The 24,000-nt window shown below is 38.5% G+C and overlaps 1 protein-coding gene across 1 annotated transcript in view; it reads right to left on the bottom strand.

The window, feature by feature from the left end:
* Positions 1 to 2,557: 2,557 nt before the first annotated feature.
* Positions 2,558 to 24,000, bottom strand: part of lrch2 (leucine-rich repeats and calponin homology (CH) domain containing 2) — a 40,050-nt gene continuing 18,607 nt past the window's right edge. Inside the window, 4 exon segments of the mRNA XM_079648675.1 lie at positions 2,558 to 6,820; positions 7,322 to 7,399; positions 9,693 to 9,830; positions 22,388 to 22,523. Of these exon segments, the coding sequence (XP_079504801.1) occupies positions 6,701 to 6,820; positions 7,322 to 7,399; positions 9,693 to 9,830; positions 22,388 to 22,523 (472 nt within the window). The 3' untranslated portion in view covers positions 2,558 to 6,700.

The following is a 24,000-nucleotide window of genomic DNA, read 5'->3' as shown; positions in this document are numbered from 1 at the left end:
CTATCCAAATCTCAATAACACTACCATGGAACTGGTAACATCTAAACACTCAGGTCATTCCTTGAAATGACGTGAGAAGTTCATACTGGATCAACTTGACAGCTGCAATGATTTATTTTTCCAAAGAGTTTTTGTGCTAAAATTACAGTTTATAGCCTAGTTGAGCTGTGTGGCAAATTAAGTCTAAACGAAGTGGATTGCGATATCTCTAAGTGAGAACAGTACAGCTTAGTTAAACATCAATTCAAAATCAGAGTGAAAAGTGGCAAAAAGTGAATCATTGACTGTAAAACCAAGCCCTAAACAAGAAAAATGCTTTCGCCTGATTGTTATAACTGTAAATTCCTGCAGATTGAGTGCTGACATACAGTAGTGCTAACGGCCATAGGCTGAAAAGGGCTCTAAGGGTAAAGAGACACAAATACATACCCTGAGCAGCTGGATACCTAATTTTAGATTATAATTGGTGTTCTTGTTTTGATTTACAGTGCTTATATAACTGTATTTCAATCAGGAAAAGCCTTAATGTTGTGTCTCGTCACATGTGTTAGTTTTGATAATGTATTATGTCTGTAATTTCATGTTTAGTCAGGTATTTATGTCAAGTCAGGTTTTCATGTTATTTCACGTCATGTCTGTCTATTTAGGTCATTCATCTCTAGTCAGTCCCTGTGTTTCATGTCATGTCTCGTTTTCCATTTTCCTATTTTATTTTGTACTTACCTCTTGTCTTTCATTTCAGGCCCTGTTACTTCCTCCCCTTGTGTGTTTTCCCACCACCGTCAGCGTCTGCCCCGCCCCTGATTGTTTCCACCTGTTCCCACTCACCTCATGTTTAAATAGTCCTGTGTTCCCCTGTCCTGTGTCAGTTTGTCTTGTTTGTTTCCCCGAGTGGCCGTGCCAAGCCTCAGCAAAGAAAGGATAGTTTTTACTCATGTCAGGTTTTGTTATTTTTGTTGTCTTAAGTTATTCTTAAGTTCTCTTTTTGTTACGCTTTGTTTTTTCCTCCTTGTGAGCGCTTTTTGTTAAACTCAGTAACTATTCTGTTAAGAGGGATTATCTGTTCTTTGAAATTAAAATACATTTTTGTTACATTCAAGACTTTGTCTCTGGTTCGTGCATTTGGGTTCTCCAGTTTGTGTCGAGGTCGTGACACTTAAGGTGATTAGAACCCCTTGTGATATCTGTTATGTTTATGCGTGGGGTTGTTGTGTTGTTTCCTGTTGTTGCTCCTTTTACCCCTCACTACTCTGTCTCTCCTTCTCTGCAGGGCTGGTGTGTGACAGGGGGCATGCTGGTATTCTCCTGGCTGCAGATGAAGCACACCTGTTCCCACTCACCTAATCAACCTTCTCTTTAAGAGGCTGGCCCTCACCTCACTTCTCTGAGAATGAAATGCTGTTGGACCATCCAGAGTGCCTTTCTGCAGCCTTGAGTCTAGTTTTGTTCACTTTGCAGTTTTTTAGCAACTTTTTGAGTTTTTGCCTGCATGTTTTCCCTCTGCTTTGTTTTTGGACCTTTCTGCAGCCAGCCAGCTCCCTGTCTTCAGTACCTGCCTTGGACTAGCTTGATTTATTAAACACATTGAAGCTTTATTTGTGTCAGTCTCTGCTTTGGGGTCCTAAGTATCCAAACGCCACAATATCAATCTTAAGTATTTGATGATGGGGTGAAGAGGATGCACAAGGTCTGGATTTAGTGAGGAGATCAACCTGGGTGCTGGATATGATGACTGGAGGTGAATAAGGTGAAGGAGGGCTGCAGCCATGAAGCCTGAAAGGTCAGTTCTTGTCAACAGAGAGTAGAATAGATCTAAAGTCTGACAGGCATGCATCACGATGACTGGCTGGTTGTGGTAACATTATTTGATCAAAAGAGTGACGCCCATGATTTGCATATTAGAGGCATTGAAAGAGGATGGATAACAAGTGCAGTCATCCTGATAGAACTTGCGCTAAGCTATATAATTATAACTAAGCATTCCCACAATTTGCTCCATCTTGGAACAGGGAGATGATCACATGCACGCAAGGGGAATCTTTGCTTATATGTACAACAAGCTGGTATATTTCCACAATAAAGAACTGCATCAGCAGATGGTGGCACATTAAAGAGGCCCTTTTATGCTTTTTTGGGGTTTCTCCTTTCTGTAGATGGTCTCCAGAGGCTAAAATCCTAAACTACACTCCACCCCTGTCTGTAAAGCCTCCATTGGACTCCTTTGTTAACCTCTAACATACCGACATCACTATGTAACACTTCTTCCACACATTGTACGCAATAGGCTAAGGGTCGGGACATCTCTAAGCGGTTGACCAATCACAACCGAGCCGGCCAATTAACCAATGGGAGCAGACTGGGTTGTGGTTTCACAACCAGGTTCGAAAAGAGGAGCTGCATCACAGGCAGTATGAGAAAAAACAATCACTTTTTGAACATTAAAGCATTGAAACAGCAAAGAAACTATGAACCTGAAAATGAGCACAATAGGGCCCTTTAAGTGACTGTATGTGGCAGATCCTGAGGTCAATGCATGTAAAGTAAAGAAAGACTGGGCTGCAAAGAATTTGACTTTATTTTATATTGACCATGTTTTTTTAAGAAATCCCTGGATTTTTTACAGATGATATGTACAGAAGTTCAGCTTGAGCCATTTGTTATTCTTGCATGCATTTGAGTCATTACAAATAAATACAAAACGCTTATATACAAACGCTCAAATTGTCTTGGCAGTGTAGTATTTAGACATGACTCACTGTTTCACTGTTTTCTTTGGATGAGATGACAGTTGTTAAATCCTAGATTATATAAATCTGAGGGCAGGTCTGATACAAAAAAAGGATGACAGGTACAGATCTAGTGCAACGAGGCAGAACACCGCTTGAGGTTAACACATAACATCGAAAATCACATTTCTGAACGTCTATTGTGTTTTTGTTACAGGTGCTGTAAAGGAAGTGTAACGGAAAAAAAGGGCATGATCCATCACTGGCTTTCCCAAAACCAATAAACAGCATCTTTTCTAACTTGCTTCGATACATCATAAAAAAGCCTTGCCCAATCGATAGAACCGTTCTTAAAGTAAAACTCGAAATGTTGACAGATGATAACTGGCATGTTTAAAATAGCAATCATAATACATTTCATCAGTACAGTTTTCACATCTGCATCGTTCCTCCAAATAGGGTCAACATTTAAATAAAATAGCTGTCAATTTGGACTTAATCACATGCCCATATGTTCGTAAAGGAAGATATTCATCACTAAAATCATTCCTGAAGTCCATACTGGGCCTGAAGAAATCCCCTTTTGATGAATCTCCAGTTTAAAAGATCAGGGACAATGTTCACGGTCCAGATTATTTTTAAAGAAACACAACCTAAAGTTAAACAGTTTTAAGATTAAACAATGCAAACATATCCTTGAAAGAAAAATCTTGGTTATCACTGCTAAACATACCATTTCGATTTCAGTTTAAAATCATAACAAAAGCCTTCTTAAGCTCAACTGCTCGTTGCAACTAGAGCATCGCTAGATATCTGTCTACATTGTTGACAGTGCCATGGTTATGCTTTTGCTCAAACACTGAAGGCTGCGATGAAATGATACCTTCATTATTTGGCACTTAGATAAAGCAATGAAAGATCAGCATGCGGTAGTGTAAGCAGGTAAAGAGTAAGGCATCATTGGGAGATTTAAAAACAGAGTTACAGAAGTCACAGTTGTTTGGCTGACAGGTAAATACATCAGGTTGTAAGGTAACAACGACCTGAAGGAAACTGTTGTAGAAGAGAAGCAAACAAACTTGCACCATATTCATTTGAAAACATGTAGGAAGATGTACCGGGCCCAGGCATGCAGTGCATGATACCCTGGATATAACAAAGGAACCCATTATTATTTCCAAGTTGTGAAGTCGCCACAAACGTTTTTTTCACAGGCGAGTGACTTTCAAGGTAATTTGCCCAGCTCTCCCTTTCCATGCAATTTACACGTATGTATATTTATTAATCCTACACCACTTTACCACACATGATTAAACCAATAAAACTCACCTCTCTGTGGTTTGTCTTTGAGCCCCTTATGTGCCTTGATTCATTCGGTGCCAGTATCTTGAAAATGCAAACTCAATCCCAAAGTCATTTCTTTTCACCTAACTCCAAAATGCAAAGAAACTGAGTCATTTAAAAAAAGCATTTGAATATTTATAGTAACATATAGTACAGCAATACAAACCTACAGTAAAAAATGGCCAAATATTGTTGGCTAAAGTATATTTGACACATCTGTCCTTCATTGCCTCTAAACCTGGAAGTCAAGACATAGAGTTTGTGAGTATGCTACCTTCAGTAATAATACCTTTGTTGTCCTTACTTGTCGAAAAATTACCAACCAGCTTCTGTGATGCTACGAAGCACTGTTAGCTACACTTTCTTAGTTTACACTTCAGATTATGCTTGTGTTTCGTTATACTGTAAGTGCTAAATATGGGCTATACGTTATGTAGACGCTTATGAAGATGCAGCACGCTGTTGCACACTTTATGAACATGTGTCCATGTTTTTTAAATTGTAATGATAAATATAAAGTGAGCATTAAAGACAACCTTCACTGTACACTGCTGCAGCCTGAAGGAGTGTAATGGACCAGGGTATTATTAACTGATTGTTGATAGTAGTCTGCAGAAGAAAAGGACGTGACATGAGACTCGTGCAAACTTCACACTTAGCATAATGAACTGTGAGCCCTGGATTGTTTGGTATCCATCCTGCATTACTTCCTTGGAAAATGAAATCTTAAAATCTGTCATTCCAGGCAAGTACTGTAGAAGGCTGAGGTTCTCAAGAACAACATTCAACGTGTAACCTGACACTATGAAAATAAGCTGAAAAACAAGCCCTAATATAACCTCAGATACTCCCTATCAGAGTTTGTTTGTCTATGAATAGTAGACTATTGTGTTATTTGACATTGAACTGAAAAGTAGAACATCTGTTTCTGTTGCACAACATCTTAAACATCCTGTGAAAAAAGGAGAAGAGAGAAATACAGGGAGAGAAAGGTGTAATCCAGGTAATTAGTGTAATTAGAGTGTAGCAAGCCAAAAAACGCCCCTTTAAGGCACAATTCTGTTGAATTTGATGGCATTTGTGGACTTTCAAAATGTTGTCCCATATGTGTCAGCAATACAGACAATAACCTCATAGTACTTTATGGCACTTTTTGCATCATGATTAGCTTTGTCTTCACTACACATAAAAGCTCTGCTCTGCTTCTTGTGTTGTTAACATGGGCTTTGGTAGCATAACTAGCAAGTTTTTAATCAAAGCCAGAGGTCATTGAACGTGTCACTGATAAATGTCCACGTTATAGAGTCTTTCAATTCTCAAATAGTCACTCTATATGTAAAATAAACCATTAAAGCACCTAAATAAAAACCTTTTGGCCGTTATCATTGACAGAACAGTATAATGAAGTCCTAGTGAAAGTTGAAGTTGACTCCTGATACTTATATTTATTGATTAATAAATCTTTACTTTAATTTCCACTATTATTGTTCAGCATTTTGGAGACCTAATTTAAAAAGGTGACCTGCTGCTGTCTGGACTAAGTTGAGAAACCTTCTCAAAGTTAACAAGTTCAGCACAAAAAAAACGAAATATTTGAGATCTATATGTGCAGCTGCATCACACTGGTACCAAGGGGTAGGATGCAAAAAGCAACAACATATAAAAATAAAACAAAAGAATAAATACGTAAATAATAGAATTTCCCTGAAATAATGAGTTGTAAAAGAAAGCTCAAACAGTAGGGCGGCCTGGCAGGAAGATACAAGCGTGCCATGTGTGGAAGGTTTGCGTGGATTGATTTATGTCGACTATGGCACAAAACTGGCAATGATATTTGGCAATGACTGGAAAGAAAGTATAAAAGCTTTAGAAAAGTCGGATGACAGAATATTTATCAGAAATCTTGCACGAACAATAAAAAAAATGCTATAAAACAGGACCATTGTGCTTTTGGCTACAACCAACACATGTTCTCACAGTGGTCAAATGTCATAGCGTGCAGCTTTGTATTTTTTGTTAAAATTATTTTCAACAGGAAACACCCAGAAAGTCAAATGACTAATGACCTACAGAAAGAAAATGTTTTTTGTGGACATACTTTTTCAGAGGCACGCCTTGCCTCTCCCTCAAGAAAGCAATAGTCAGGATTTCGGAGCAGATACAGAAGTGAGATTATGCAAAGCAAAATTACTAAAGGTTGGATCTCTTCAGTGAAAGAGTGAGTCACATCTCTGTCATCTCCTCACCGCCAATATCTCACACACCAGCATGGAAATGTTCTCAGTACTGGCCCTTGCAGGTTCAATAAGCACGGAGCATGTTGACATGTCTTCATCAAAACATTGGATCTTTTCTGTCTCTCCTCGGGGAGTCCAAGCAGCGCAGGAACACACATTGACCCCCAGCAACTAGGAACAGTATACAAGTGGAAATCTGATGGACAGGAAGTAGGGTGGCAGCTGACATCATATAAAAAGACAGAGGAAGTTCCCCTCCTATCTCCTGGTTCAGTCTGGCAGAAGCAGACCCCTGATGGATCCTCCCCCAGGGGGGCGCTCTGCTCCCTGGTGGTGGTGGGGGTGGGGGGTCGACTGGAGGGCTGCGGGTTGTACGCAGCATTCGGGCTCTTGTCAAACAGCTGACAGTGGGGTGGGTCTTAATGGTGGCAGATCCAGCAGAGCCTGGATCGTCATGCCAACCTTCACCAGGCCGCGCTCCTCCAGGATATGATGGGGAAGGCACAGCTTGTCCTGAGTCGAGACACATCAGTTACACTTTATCTTAGCAGATTATTTATAGTTTAATTTGCTGAGGTTGGGAGATTTTCCAACTGTGAAATGTTTAATTAAATGAACCTGTAATCTAAACTGTTGCTTGTTTTCCATGGCAAACCTTGGAATCTTTGTGGCTGACTAAATCATGTGTGAGAGTTGTTAGTAACAGTACATTGTCTAATTCTCTATAAAACTGATATTTGCATATTATATTTAGAACATTCACCCCTGGACATGTGTACCTCTGTAAACTTGTAAATGAGTGCATTTAATTAAACTACTGCCTTTTTTATGCTGAAATAACCGTTTTTTTACTGCTTACATTTATTTGTAAAAGCAACCTTGCAAAAGTCGCAGTATTTAAATAAAATGAGGATTCTATTCTGTATAATAACTTTGTAAAGGATCAATTCCCTCACAACAAACAAAATACACAATTTCTTTAAGTAAGTAGTAATGAAATACTTAATATATTACCTGTGTGACACCCAGCTTCTTACAGGCATCCAAGAAGTTCTCCACATTCCTACGGCATTTAGCCATGCTAAGCTTTGGCTGGAGGCCGGAATATCAATCATGTTAGAAAATATAATCAGGACACACAACACTTTTCATAAAGCTGTGGGGATTTATAAGTCAACAACAATGCTTATAATTACTCCCAACTCTTAAAGGGACCCTATTAGGTCATGCTTTTTACAGAACTACGGCTTCCACATATGACATTTTTTTATGGATTTTTTGTTAAAGCACTTAAGATATTCATTGCTATCGGGATGTTAAGAGCATTCCATGGAACATAACAAAAAGTGTATCTCGAGCCGGTTTCTCAAACTTACCTACCCCACCTTTAACGGAAAGAAAAAAAAAACATCACATGTACAAGGAAAAGTGCAACATCCTCATCTGAATTCTACTCCGGTAGGAGTCAGATGAGGATGTTGCACTTTTCTGTTTCTCTTATTTTCCTATAATACTGTAATGATTGGCTGAGAATAACAAAATATGAAGGACAGACCGTCTATTTGTTTACTTTTTTTTGAGAAAGGGGCAGGTAATATAAGATGACTTTCTTCTCCCTGCTCCTTTTTGGGTATGGTGTGTTTATAGAGACATGTTTTGTAAGTAATTGTTAAACATTAAGTTGTGCATACCATGAACGGAACAAATAAAAATGAAATGAAATATTTGTATTTTGTGCCTCTACTGTGTCATGTTTCCATGCTTTAATGTTCAGAAAGGTCTTTATTTTTCTCATCTGCCTCTTTTCACCCTCTGTCTGAAACCAGAGCCCAGTCTGCTCTGATTGGTTAGCTGGCTGGCTCTGTTGTGATAGTTCAACTACTAAAGCTGGAGCCACACGAGAACGGTAACGGTCGTATCCGCTACAGTTCTCTATCATATAGACCAGCGGTTCCCAACTTTTTTCCCAAGAGTCCCCCCAAATGACTCCGGTTGGAAGTTGCGCGCCCGTTAATTAAAGTTTAGAAGTCTCAAAAATGCTACAACCACTGTCACAAACTGGATGACTGTGAAGTATTTTGTTAAAGGAGGATGAAAGTGTAATTAAGGAGCACTATGTGACTTTGATGGTTATTGGACTCAGGATTCATTAATTTGAATTCCCGCTGTATGAAGAAATTAAAGGACGGCGCAAGTGGAAACAATTCACAAAGGGATTAAACTGTTTAAAACACATGCTCAAAGTAAGTCGGATTTTACCGATGTGTTTTTGTGGATTCAAAAGTCGTAAATAATCTACAAAATGGAGGAGACCGATCTGATCGGAGCAACTGTGACAAATAATCCAACTGAAATGACTATGTTTTAAAAATGCGCTTATCCAGAAAAGCCTGGTTTGGACAATTTACGGGCAGAAGAAACATTTCTATTAAAGAAAGAATTATACATTTCTGTCTTTTTATGCCTTTAATAGCTACTAACTTGAATTTTTATTCAAATGAATTAATCAATTATTTGTTATGTTTTATTGTAATGTAGAGACAAGGCTTTTAGTAACAATCATGTATTGCTTTACAATTATAAGTAAAATAATCATCTGAGGCCTGGCGGCCCCCCCCTGCGATCTTTGCCCCCCAGGTTGGGAACCACTGATATAGACGGTTCGACAGGGAAACGCAGATAACGATAACGGGTCCCAAGGTGGGTAAATCTGCGGTCGAAGCGCTCTGGGGGGCTCCGTGTCTACGCCCTATACGATCATTTTCTGATAACGATGACGCAATAGCCCCGCCTCTCCCCACCTCTTCTGCTCACCCCCGTGTCACGCACGTCATTGCTGATGTGTTTCGCCAACAACATCAACAACAGTTTTCCGAGTGTTTCGATACAGGTCCCGGTATCTCGCAGGACAGTGCACCCTGCTTTTGGTGTATTTTGTGGCGGAAGTACAGTACTACTTCCGCCACTTACAGGCCCGGCATATGCCGGGCATATATACGCGTCTCCAGCGGGTCGAGCGGTATCTCGTGGAAGGACACGTTTCTTGTGCCTATTGCGTGTGGACGGAATACTTTTTTGATAACGATTTTGGTTTGTTTGCGTTACCGTTTTTGTGTGGCTCCAGCCTAAGACATGTCCAGCCCCTTAATCACGTACAGTGTTGGATTGCCAGCCAATCGAAGCGCGAGTCTTATATAGCGATGCCATGTTATTGAAGTCAACAAAGGATTCTAATGGAGGTGTTTCAGGCACAGGGGGGGGGGGGGGATTTTAGCCTTTGAAAATATATAACACTCTCCAGGAAAGAGAAAACCTCAAGAAGCATAATAAGGCCCCTTTAATTATGTCAAGTGAGAGAGCTTGTTTGTGCTTTCAGTGTGCTTACCACAGCGGGAGACGGCACATGGATGCTGGCAACTGACCGAGGACAGATGTGATTGGATAGATGGCAGAGGACCACCCCGTCCATCAGAGCGGCTCCAACATCCTCTGGGAGCAACACCTTCAGTCTGGTCTCAATGTTCTGCAAACACATCCACAATGACCTCATCACATCAGTATTTATATACAGATGTTCACTCACATGTTTTCAGACACCTCTCTGTTATTTAATTACTAGCTTTATAAAAGGACCAGCTGATGTGCTTAGAGAGTGTCCTGACCTGCACTGCACTATTAGTCATTATTAGTCATCTTTAGGCAAGTTGACAAATATATTCACCACTGCAAATACTTTGAGAATATGTGTTTATGTTAACTTGGTAGTAGATGAGTGGTCCCAGCACATGGCCTCTAACTGCAACGTCCCAGCTTTAAGTCTGGACTTTGTTGCATGTCTTACATAAAGTAATAGTCATTTTCTAGTGTTATGTTGATAAATAAGAGTTCTTATAAAGTAACCTTCTACCACTACAGTGTTTTCATTGTTTGAACTTTTACTGAAGATTGACAAAAGTCCCCCTCTATTTCTCTCTTTCTCTTCACCATAACTATAGTCTCTGTCCCTCTGTTTGTGTCCAACCCCTATATATATATATATATATATATATATATATATATATATATTTCCCTTTCATCCTTCCATGTTTTGAACATCTAAATGAGAATGCCATCATAATGCATGGTGCCAGATAAAGCTGTGTGTTACAGTATTTTCTTTTACCCCGACCTTGCTGCTGCCCTTTGATAAACAGCTGTGTCTCAACGCCTTTTGTGCCCGAATGGTTCTTGGTGATTGAGTTTCACAAAGTACAAGAAGACAAATACCACAGGGTTTCACACATCACAGAAGGTGTTGAAATAATACATATTTGGAACCGTTAACATGCAGAAAGCCTCTTTGTGTTTGTGCATGAGGGTAGAACAGGTCCGACAGATCAGTGGGCAGAGTCCAATGAGTGTTCGTCACCATGATGGAGTCAGTGGGGAGCAGGGAACACATGATGCTGTTTAGCCTCATTTTGTATCGACAATAGTGATGAATATATTACTGATTATTACAATGATTTCAAAGCAGTTGAAGAATTTGTTGTAAATGATTTTTGAAGGAATTTTGACGGACAAAGACTGGTCTGTGACTGCTGCATCTTTTCTGAAAGCAGTTCCCCTTCTGACCTTTTCTCTGGGAATAGAAAGCTGTGTAATCTCTCACCAGCAACAACAATGATTTTATTGAGATAGAAAGTTCATCCATGTAAGAGTCAAGACTTTACTTTGTGGTCGATGTCAAGGGTCAAGACTTGTCAGCCAACATGGACAAGAAGACCTTGAGATTTTTTTAAATAAAAGGGAAAATTACTGGGGATTACTAGCAGAATTACAATGTTACTAAAAACTCAAAAATAGTCTGATTTATGTGTCCTTTTATCTGTAAGTTGTTCTGCTCGGTAGGCTAATACTTTAAGTGTCAATCTAAACGCCTACTGTTTGAGCTTGCTGTATGGTTTTCACTTTCTTAGGTTCATTTGTTCTTTTTGTAATTAGGGTTATCAGTAGGTGAACCCATGTGTTCCTAAACTAGTGTATGTGAATTTAACTGTATATTAAACAGAGCATTTTCTGTCAGCTCAGAAGCAGCTTTTTTAAACTGTAGTATGTGCTCATGTGTTTCATTGTTGGTGTATAGGCTACTGCCCGAATATGCTTACTCAAAGACAGGTTTTCCTATAAATAAAATCTCTGAACAGAGGACACTTTTTTTTATACTAAATATCTTGTTTTTTTCTTCTTCTAAGGTCACATTGTTCTGTTGTGTTAGTAAAAAAACATCTTGTTGATATTTCTTTCCTTTTCTCTTTATTTGCAATGCATTTGATAACAAATTATATGTACAGCACTTTGGCTCGATCAAATATTGTTTAAAAATGTGCTATATAAATAAAACTTGATTTGATTTGATTTGAAGGCAACACAAAAGTAACGGAAAGTAATCCGGTTAAATTACTCAGATTAGATTTCTTTTTTTTTTTACATGCAACTAGTAATTAACAGAGCGCCTGAAAGTATTATCTGATATATATCACATCTCTGTTTGTGTTACTCCCCACTATTTGGGTTACCTTGATCTTATCCTCAAGCTTTGGTTTCATGCCCAGGCTACAGTCTTCTCACATACTTAGGTGTGTCTGACAGTCTCTGACTTGCTGCTGCTCTCACCTCTGTTTTTTCTCTTGGTGCAATTGAGTTTAGGATGTCAGTTTGCCTTCACTTTTCTTGTTATGCTGTGGACATACCTGGTATTTCACTTCTACTACTTTCGATTCAATCTGAATTTAGGCCCAATTCAATGTAATGGACCAGGGTATTATTAACTGATAGTTGATAGTATTCTGCAGAAGAAAAGGACGTGACATGAGACTCGTGCAAACTTCACACTTGGCATAATGAATTGTGAGTCCTGCATTGTTTGGTATCCATCCTGCATTTCTTCCTTGGAAAATGAAATCTTAAACTCTGTCATTACAGGAAAGTACTGTAGAAGACTGAGGTTCCCAGGAACAGCATTCAACGTGTAACCCGCCCGTGGGACATGCAGCTGACACTATGAAAATAAGCAGAAAAACATGCCCTAAGGGAACCTGAGCTACTCCTTATCAGAGTTTGTTTGTCCATGATCAGTAGACTGTTATTTAACATTGACTTAGGATGTGAGCAGGAAACCGATAGACTGTCCGCTCCAAGTAGGGAATGAGTCCTTACCCCAAGTGAAGGAGTTCAAGTATCTCTGGGTCTTGTTCTCGAGTGAGGGAACAATGGAGCGTGAGATGGGCCGGAGAATCGGAGAATCGGAGCAGCGGGAGCGGTACTGCAATCGCTTTACCGCACCGTTGTGTCGAAAAGAGAGCTGAGCCAGAAGGCAAAGCTCTCTGTCTACCGGGCCATTTTCGTTCCTACCCTCACCTATGGTCATGAAGGATGGGTCATGACCGAAAGAACGAGATCGCGGATACAAGCGGCCGAGATGGGTTTTCTCCGCAGGGTGGCTGGTGTCTCCCTTAGGGATAAGGTGAGAAGTTCAGTCATCCGGGAGGGACTCGGAGTTGAACCGCTCCTCCTTCGCGTCGAAAGGAGCCCGTTGAGGTGGTTCGGGCACCTAGTTAGGATGCCACCTGGGCGCCTCCCTAGGGTTCCAGGCACGTCCAGCTGGGAGGAGACCGAGGGGCAGACCTAGGACGAGGTGGAGGGATTATATCTCTTCGCTGGCCTGGGGGCGCCTTGGGATCCCCCAGTCAGACAGTAGGGCCTGGCTCATTTCGTGGCATCTGCAGGCAGTGGCAAGTACTTCCGGCATCTGCCACAGAGGCCACTACTCCGTGGTATCTGTGGCAAGTATATGCCACAGATGCCACAACTTGCCGTGGCAAGTATATGCCACAACCATGCCACAACTTGCCGTGGCAAGTATATGCCACAACTTGCCGTGGCAAGTATATGCCACAACTTGCCGTGGCAAGTAAATGCCACAACTTGCCGTGGCAAGTATATGCCACAACTTGCCGTGGCAAGTATATGCCACAACTTGCCGTGGCAAGTATATGCCACAACTTGCCGTGGCAAGTAAATGCCACAAGTTAAGAGTTAAGAGAAGGTTTACGCTAGCTGCCACTCGCCTTCCGTGGCAAATGCTGATATTTAAACCCGTATTTATCGCGTAAAATATCGCTGTTTTGGCATGACTTTATCGGACTGATCTGTACACAAGACTGATGATCTGTTACTGATGGTCCGATCTCTATTTTTCAAAAAGATTAAACATTATATGTTCTATAGATTTTACTTGGAGAACGTGGTTTGTTAAAATAAATAAACGTGCTATTTTAATGATAATACTCAAGATATATTATTATAAAACATCATCCTTAAAATTCTTTTTTTAAATGTATTTTTAAATGTTCTAAATTTGAAAAAACTAGATAAAAATAAACTAAAGTTAAAATCTTGTTTTTCATGCCCCAAGAGCAATAAAAACACCTGGTAAAAAAATCCTGAGTGAGGCTTTCATAATTCATGCATGAAAGGGTTAAGAAAGACAAATATATGTTTCTATTGGTTTTAGTAAGATGGTTTATTATAGTGTATTCTTACATATTCAGTAGGCTATATTGTTTATTCTTTAGATACTCTGTAGATAAATATCTACTAATAATGTGTAAATTATTTCCTGTTTCTTTTTATTATTATTATTTTATGTTTCCTATCCCTTATCACTGCTGTAACGCAAAGATTTCAACATTTTAGATAAATAAAGTAAATACAACGTATCATATCAAAATCTGTTTATGTTAATTAGCAACACAATGATTTGATATTTGCATGCATGACATATAACCTTTTTACTGATGCACAAAAAAAGTTTTTACAAGGGTGTAATTATATTACATTGTAACCCTCTTTCCTCAACATATTAAATCAACTTTATACGGTTAAATGAGGATTGCTTGGAGTATCATGCCTAAGAGAACATTCTTCATGTTTATTTAAGTATCATTCTCATGGTGCTGCCCTAAGTCTGTAGCCAAGTCTAATAACACCATTGTACACGTTGCTGTGTCAATACAGATATTTATTTTTTAATTATTTGTCTTTACTTGTAACAATACACCTGGTTATCGTAGCAAGCAGTGGAAACTCCCCTCAAGAAGCGACAATTGCCAAGGACTTGCGTTGCAACGCTCACTTGCCAATATTTCTTTTTTTATTACAATATAGGCCTATGTTTAGCCTACTATCATAGATATAGCACGTTTGTTTATTTTAGCAAACCAAGTAGGCTATTCCAAGTAAAATTGAATATAAATGATAATTTATTATCTTTTTGAAAAATAGAGATCGCACATCAGTCCTGTGTACAGATCAGTCCGATAAAGTCATGCCTAAACAGCGACATTTTACACGATAAATACGAGTTTAAATATCAGCATTTGCCACGGAAGGCGAGTGGCAGCTACCGTAACATTTCTCTTAACTCTGGCATCTTGTGGCAACTCCCATTCAGCATGCGCAAATGCCACGGCAAGTTGTGGCATATGCTTGCCACGGCAAGTTGTGGCATCTGTGGCATTTACTTGCCACGGCAAGTTGTGGCATATACTTGCCACGGCAAGTTGTGGCATCTGTGGCATATACTTGCCACAGATGCCACAGAGTAGTGGCCTCTGTGGGAGATGCCACAAATGCCAAGGCACATGCCACGGCGAGTAATGGCAACACTCATTGTGTTCTAATATGATAAATAAAATAATATTGTACCTTGAAAATCAATGCATTCGTTCATTTGGCACGTTGGTGGTTTTAGGTAGGCTATACCGCGACCCCTGGCGGTTCTAGTGTGAAGTAAAAGTAGAAGTAGCCAACCTAAATGTTGGAATACTCTGTTACAAGTAAAAGTCATGGATTAAAATGTTACTCAAGTAAAAACGCTAAATGATTAGCATAACAATATACTTAAAGTGCATATTACATGTTTTCATTATAATGATTGATCATGAAAGTGTTCTCAAAGCTGGTAAAGGTGCAGCTAGTTTTAATGACTTTGTATACTGTAGTAGGGTATCTTGTGAATTTACTCCAGGAGTAACTATAAAGTCTGATTTAAGACTTGATTATATGTATCATCATTAATCAGAATCTGTAGTAAGTAACTAAAGGTAGCGTATTAAATAAATGTAGGGGAGTAGGCTACAATTACACAATTTACCTCTGAATTGTAGTGGGGTAAGTAGCCTACTACGTAACATACCATTTACATCAGGGGTGGGGAACCTTTTTCCTCTCAAGGGCCATTTACATTTTTTCAACATCCTCCGAGGGCCGTACAAATTATTGACCTCTGCTTAAAAAAACTAAAATCACAGCCCATTCATTTCGCCTTTCTTTCATGTTGTGCAAAGAAAAAGCAACCTCTTAATCCAGATATCTTACCATGACTCGCGCATGCATGCTCGTGCATGGTGTGGCATGACCACCACAACAGAAAGATATGGACACAAGATGTGTGCAAATGTATTTAGTTTCATATCCATGTGGACATGATTTAAATGGGGGGGGTACCTCACACCCTCTAGGGGGGTCCGGGGGGCATGCTCCCCGGGAAGATTTGTTTTTAAATGTTTAAGTTAAAAGCATCAATCTGGTGCACTTTGAGAGCAACATGAAGAGATCTATGGCATCTCTCAACATCCATATGAAACAGAACTGTAAGCAGATTTTCTTTTTCTTTATGGATATTTTACAAATCACTCCCCTTTCAAACTGTATTCTTCTTTATTAATAACAACTTTGTTTTACCTGTTTACTTTATTGTCTTATTTTTTTATAACTATAATGATCATATCAATAATAATAATAATAATAATACATTACATTTATAAAGCGCTTTTCCTGGTGCTCAAAGCGCTTACAAGCAAGTAAAACAAATAATTACCTCGAGGGCCGTACCAAATGGTCTCGCGGGCCGTATACGGCCCGGAGGCCGGAGGTTCCCCACCCCTGATTTACATACTCAACTAAAGTACAAGTAGGCTATTTCTAAATCACAAGTACAGTACTTGAGTATACAAGTTAGCCTATTTCCCACCTCTGGTCAACAATGTTAGATCTTTATGTCAACTTACTAATAATATATCTTGAGTATTATCATAACAATAGCACGTTTATTTATTTTAACAAACCACGTTCTCCAAGTAAAATCTATAGAACATATAATGTTTAATCTTTTTGAAAAATATGATCGGACCATCAGTAACAGATCATCAGTCTTGTGTACAGATCAGTCCGATAAAGTCATGCCAAAACGGCGACATTTAAATATCAGCATTTGCCAAGGAAGGCGAGTGGCAGCTACCGTAAACCTTCTCTTAACTCTTAACTTGTGGCATTTACTTGCCACAGCAAGTTGTGGCATATATAAGTTGTGGCATATACTTGCCACGGCAAGTTGTGGGATCTGTGGCATATACTTGCCACAGATACCACGGAGTAGCGGCCTCTGTGGCAGATGCCGGAAGTACTTGCCACTGCCCGCAGATGCCACGAAATGCGTTTGCTGTCTCTCCAGTCAGAGCTGGTTGATGTGGCCAGGGAAAGGAACGTTTGGGGCTCTCTGCTGGAACTGCTACCTCCGCGACCCAACCACGGATAAGCGGGAGAAGATGGATGGAACATTGAGTTAACAAATAGTTCCTTGCAAAGATTTAGCGGTAAACTGCGCAAATTAAGAGAGATTTAATATTGTCATACAGATGTTAACTTGAAGGTTACATTGTTTTTTATTTGTTTACTAAGGATAATATAGCAGTGTCTAGTCTAGAAAACGGTATGTTCGTTTGATTGTAGTCTTGGTTATTTAGAGGGACTGTTGCAAAAACCAAGCAGATCATAAACAGCAGATTTAAACGTTTTTTGGAGTTTTATTGTCCAAGTGCTGCTGATTTGAAATTGTTGTTACGAAAACTTACAAAAGTTCCTATTTATGTCAGAGAGAGTGAAGTTCTGTATTTTCACCCTCCGCCTGAAAGAAGGAGCCTCGTTTAGCTGTGAGTTAGACCCGTGATGGAGTTGGAGTTGGAGTGGATAAGGATCGGTTTGGAATTGGGCCTTACAGTTATTAAATCCAGGGGGAAAAGATGATACCATCAACGAAGAGGGTGTTACTCATTAACAGGCCTTTAAGAATGTGCTCACAGTGAATAAACCCCCATTCGCATTTATTCTTTATGTCTTTATGTCTTTATTAGGATCCCCATTAGCACTAGCATGAGCATTGGCTATTCTTCCTGGGGTCCTTACACACTCAAAACATACATACAACAAAATTAAAACAAAACAAAATTAAAACAAAACAAAACAGCTCATAATTGCATGCAATTTACATTGAAATGAAGTGAAAACTAAAATGGTGATCCAATTATCGCCATCCTAAGGCCAAACAAAAGTAAATACAAATAAGTTTACATCATAATATATGCATACATAGCCACAGGCACAGTTCAAATTTACTTTATAATACTTAAATAATTTTTTAGCAACCTTTTGAAATGTACTTGAGAATGTTCCTGAATGATGTGAACCGGTAAAGAGTTCCAGCTGATCATGGCTCTGTACATGACTGTTTTCTGTCCCATATTTGATTTAGATTTGGATAATACAAACCTTCCTTCAATTGTATGTCGTGTTTGATAGTTATGTTGTGCATATTGCGCTATAAACCTTTGTGATAATATATCTGGTGATTGAGTCACTGTAATTTTTCTGACAAAATTTAATAAAATATAAGTTGACCTCTGTCTGACAGTTAACCATTTCAATGTCTCGAGCATTTCAGTGACTCTGGTTCTGTAGGAGCACTGCAGTGCAAATCGTGCTGCCTTATTTTGTGCTACTTGTAGTTTGTTTAAATCTTTTTCAGCAGCACTAGACCATAACCAAACAATAATCAAGCTGCGACAGAACCAAAGCATCCAAAACTTGTCTACTGACATCCATAGGCAAATATTTTACAATTATTTTTACAACTGACACACCCCTTCCCATTTTACATACAACATTATCTATTTGTTTAGACCAAGATAATTTATGATCCAGGGTTATACCTAGCAATTGTGTCTCCTTGACCTGTTCAATTTCAATATGGTTTAAATTTAGTTGCAATTTTGGTTCACCTGTTAACTGATGATTTGATCCTATTAATAACGATTTAGTTTTTCCCGCATTAAGTACCAACTTATCATTTATGACCCACTCTGATATCAGTAGTAGATCTTTATTCATAACATTTGTCAACTCTCTTGTAGTTGATGCTGCATAATATATTGTTGAGTCATCTGCATACATTACAATTTTAGCTTTTTGTAACACAAAGTGGTCCCGAATAACTACCCTGATGTACTCCACAAGTGACTGTTTTCATCTTTGAGAGACTTCCATTAAAAAAAACTGTTTGACTTCGATTTGTCAGGTAACTTTCTAACCACCTCAGCGTTTCAAAATTAAAACCATATTGTTCCAGCTTGTGTAACAACAAAGGATGGTCAATGACATCAAAAGCAGAACTAAAATCGAGTAGTACTGCACCCACTAACTTCCTATTATCTAGTTCGCCCTTCCAGTCATCTGTAATTTGTGTTAAAGTGGTGCATGTGGAATGGCCAGGTCTGTAAGCATGTTGATACACAGTATTAAGTTTGTTACCTTCAAAGTATTTTTGTATTTGATTGAAAATTATTCTCTCCATTATCTTTGCTAATGCTGGTAATAAACTTATTGGACAGCTATTTGTACCATTAAATGGTCCATCTGGATTTTTTGCAAGTGGAATAATTTTTGCTATTTTCCATGCCTGTGGGCAAATACATTTATCAATACTCAAATGTATAATATGACAGATAGGCTCTGCAACAAAACTAGCAACATATCTAAGAAATGTACCAACTAAATTATCCAGTCCTGGTGGTTTATCATTACATTTACCTAGTAGACATTCAACATCTGTAATTGTCACTTTTTCTATTTTAAATGTACACTTCTTATTTTTCATAATTAAATCCTTTATTGGAAATGTGGAGTTACAATTTATAGTTTGATTCATATTTCTCCTCAAATTTTTTACTTTATCAAGAAAATAATCATTCAGATGATTAGCAATTTGTACTGGTTTTGTCAAAAATGTCCCATCCACCTCAAGATATGTTGAGGTGGATTTCGGTTTACGGCCCATCATGCCATTCACTAAACTCCACATTTTTTTCTTGTCATCCTTTATCTCTTTAATTTTATTTCCATAATACAACTGTTTTTTCTTTTTATTTAATGCTGTAACATAATTCTTTAACCTTCTATAAATTTGCCCATCTGACTCATAACTTGATGAGAGAGCTACATTTTTTTTGCATCATCTCTTTGTTTCATTAGATCCCTTAATTCCTCATCTAACCAGGGTGCTCTAAAGTTCCTTACAGTCTGTTTTCTAAGTGGAGCATGTTTATCAATCCCCTGCATAAATAACAAATTAAAGACATCAAGAGCATCATCCGGATCGACTTTCTCAAAAACATGTTTCCAACATATCTTTTGAACATCCTGTATAAATGACTCTTCACTAAAATATTTCATTGATCTCCTCACAATTACTTTTGGTCCAGCTTTTTGCACCTTTGTCTTTCTCACGATAATTATTAAATTATGATCAGAACACCCTACTGGAATTGATATTGCCTGAGAACATACATGACTAAAATTAGTAAATATATGATCAATACAAGTTGCACTTTTTGACCCATTTTTCTTTATGCATATCCTAGTAGGTTTAGTCACCATTTGTACCAAGTTACATGTATTAATTATTGTCTGCAGCTTGTTTTTAAGGGCACAGTGCAACATATTCCAGTCAATATTTAAATCTCCGATAAAATAAATCTCTCAGTCAAGATCACAAACTTTGTCTAACATTTCACATAATTTGTCTAAATAAATTAAGTTTGCATTTGGAAGTCTGTAACAACATCCTACCAACAAAGGTTTCAAGTGAGATGAATTAATTTGCAACCAAAGTACTTCAATATCAGCAGACATCAAATCATATCTCACTTTAGCTGGTCTTTGCTTTTGAATGTAGACTGCCACCCCACCTCCATATGCATTCCTGTCCTTTCTAAATATTCTATATCCATCAATATCCACAGCAGCGTCATTAAATGTGTCATCTAAGTGAGTTTCAGATATTGCTAACAAATGAATACCACATGATAATCTTTCCTCTATCTCAGACACTTTATTTCTTAGACTACATATATTTATATGAGCCAATTTAAACCCTTTACTTGGTAACTTATTCAACATTAAGATGGCAATTTAAATGTTATCTCTTTTTCACTTCCTATCAAAATGAGAGCTGAACTAAAACATACATGTAACAAAATTTCAACCACACACACCATCACATACATAACCCAACATTTATCTGCACATAGATTGCAATAAATGTGCATACACACTCGCTCAATTAGACGAGCCTCCCGTTAGCTCCCAAACATTTTTTAAATAATAGTATGAAATAGATTCATGGTAACGTCTCGCAACACTAGATCTAATCAATACATCAAAATTACATTTTAGGAGGAATGAACAACAATAGAGACAAGTTGAAATGTGTCTCTATTCAAAATCTAATAAACATAAATTCATACTCGCAGATGATGAAGTAAATAACTTCAAATAAATGAGTAGATAACTCATAGACCAGTGAATATTGGCCTACAAGAAAATAAAACCATTGTGGAAATCACCAAAACTGCAACGATTTCCATTTTCATAATACAATTAATTTCTTCTCCTATATGTATAATCATACCATCTATCAGGTCATGTCAATCAGTCATTTCCCACCTTCATTTCTGGTTTGAACTGAAACCGGGCTTATCATTGTTTTTTAGAAATGCTCTGCTTCACTACAGTCCCGATAAAGTTTGGTTTGTCCATTGAAGGTTACGATGAGCATTGCGGGGAACAATAGTCCATGCCTCCCCTCAGCCTTGCGCAGCTTCATCCTGACGTCATTGAATAGGGCTCTCTTCCTGGCAATATCCGGAGTAATATCAGGAAATATCTTCACTCGCATGTCACGGAAAATAATCTCTCCCTTGCTTCTTTCCAACTTCAAGATAGCTTCCTTAGCTTGATATCTCTGCATAGTGACAATCATAGGTCTGGGTCTCAAATCAGTCCCCTGCCCAATCCTGTATGCAATCTCGACTGCCGGTTCACATGAGAGCTCACTTCCGAACACCTCGCTCTTCTCAATGTCCGTTTTCAGTCCAATCACACGTAGATTAAACTTTCTGCTTTGAATCTCCATCCTCTCTATTTTGTCTTTGAACTCTTTGTTTTCCTTCATTAGATTGCCATTTGCGGTTTTGAGCATAGCAACCCTACAATCCATGTCGGTTATCCCCTCCTCCATATCACCGAGGTTCTGACAACATGAGTCAAGTTCTCCCTTTAAAGCATCAAGCTGCGGCTGGAATTTCTCGAAAGCAGTCCCTATCTCCTCTCTTATTATGGAACGTATTAGTACCGACTGCTCCGAGTGGTTCACCTGCGAGGCCCTGCTCCCCATGGCGTTCTCCTCTGCTGCTTGTGTGTCACTCACTCCCGAAAGACCGCTGCTCTCATTCAATGGCACTTTAGCCTTTTTGTTTGATTTCTTCGGTGGCATTACATTCCCCACATCATATTTCGCTATAAACTTTGAGTGATCAACTTGCTCATCTGATCATAACCTGATTTCTCAAAAAGTTAGCTACGGGAGATACACGCTCTCAGACTTCACACACAACTTCCGCGCACGCGCATTCTTTCAACGATAATCATGCAGCTTTGCGACTGCCCTGTTGTCTAGAGGAAATAAGATGAGTCATTGATTGGACTGATACACAATGCAGTGTGACTCATTTTTCTTAGAAACTGAGTGGACGCAAACACAAGTTATAAACACTGGGGAAAAAAGCAGGATCTGGCAGGCTTCTTCTTCACCACAGTGACTCAACGCTTTGTGCAAAGATATAAACAAGTTGTTAAGCTCCTGACCTGTCGCAGGATTCCTATCTGCTCGATTTCCTCCCTCAAGTGCTCCATCTTCCTCCTCATGGTGAAGCTGGGGTCTGTGGAGGCGTACTCCTGGCGGCTTCCTTTGGCGAATGCTGAAATAATAAATTGAATCTTTTGAGTTCCAGATCATTTACAGCGAAACAAAGAAGATGTTTTTATAGTGGATCAGCAACCATTGAAGGGGTAAACAATTCTCGACTTCCATTGGACAAAAAGCCAAAGCCCTTTGAGTGAAGATATTCAAGCGGTAAATCTTGATGTTATCTGTGTTTAGACGCCACGGTAACCAAGTGTAGAACATTTCAATCACTGCAACTTACCCGCCACGGTTTTTCGAGAAATGAATATGATTATTATCTTTTGTCCTCATAATGCCACAACAAAGTACAGGCCAGTACATTTCCTAAACAGATTTTCTTCCCCTAAAATGTTTTGTTTTAATTTAATCCCCCACAAATCTTTTCACTTCAATGGTTCCCTTGTTTCTGGAAATGAAGCTTCTTACAACATATAATACGGTTGTTTTGCAAAAATCTTCTTTTTAATGTGTGACAATATTCAAAGAGTTGTTTTCTGCTCTTATTTTCAAACTAATTCACACTTTAATTTGACTTAATCAGACTTTCATACAACCGTCATCTCCCTGAATATTTGACATCTACTGTATATCTGTGTTTAAAAAAAAAAATTAGATACAGGGTTCCATTTGATTATGTTTCTTGTTTAGTTAGAATGAAATCTTCCTTACAGTCCCAAAGAGAAGAACAAACCTTCTGTACAAATGCAGTGACTTTTACTTTACTATATTATAGCTTTATCAAGGCAATATTTAGGAAGTAATAACGTACATTTTAAACATGACAAACATTTGCACGGCTCAAGCTTCTCCAAGGGAGGTTCGTTGACCTCTTTATCCTTAATTAAAATAACTGAATAAATTAGATGTTTGATTGTGGAGACAGAAGTAGTTATATAAGGTGTACATGTGATCCTATTGTACTAGTTGCAACCTTATATAAAAGTTAAAAAAAGAATTGCACTTTAGCCAACTCAAAATAAAATGCTGATTTAATGCATACCTAGTAATGATAAATACAATGTTGCTACTTTGTACTTCTACTACACTAGAATCCAGAGGAGAATAGTGTACTTTTACTGCACTATGTTTGTTAAACACCTTTAGTTACTTTGCAGATTGGTATAAGTGATGTGAAATATAAACACTTCACACTTAAATTAGACTTTGGTTAATCTTGCAGCACACAAAGTCATATCATTAGCTGCACTTCTACCAGCTTTGATAACACATCAATAATTACAATCAAAATATATAATATATATATGATTCTGGAATGGGGCAATCTGCAAAATGAGTAGTTTAAAAGTGACCTATCATGCAAAATGCACCTTTGTACGTCTTTTATACATGAATATGTGTCCCCGTTGTTAGCCACGGACATTGCCGTTGGAAAGCGCTGGAGACGCTGTAGTACATATGCCAGGCCTGTAGATGGTGCTGTTCTCACAGAATCAGCCCATGCAAAGACAGTGTTAAATTGAGCGAAATGAGGAATGGCTAAAATGCATGATCT

This window comes from Notothenia rossii (assembly GCF_949606895.1).
Source record: "Notothenia rossii genome assembly, chromosome: 9".
NCBI classification, from domain to species: domain Eukaryota; kingdom Metazoa; phylum Chordata; class Actinopteri; order Perciformes; family Nototheniidae; genus Notothenia; species Notothenia rossii.
This window is presented reverse-complemented; position numbering and strand designations above follow the sequence as displayed.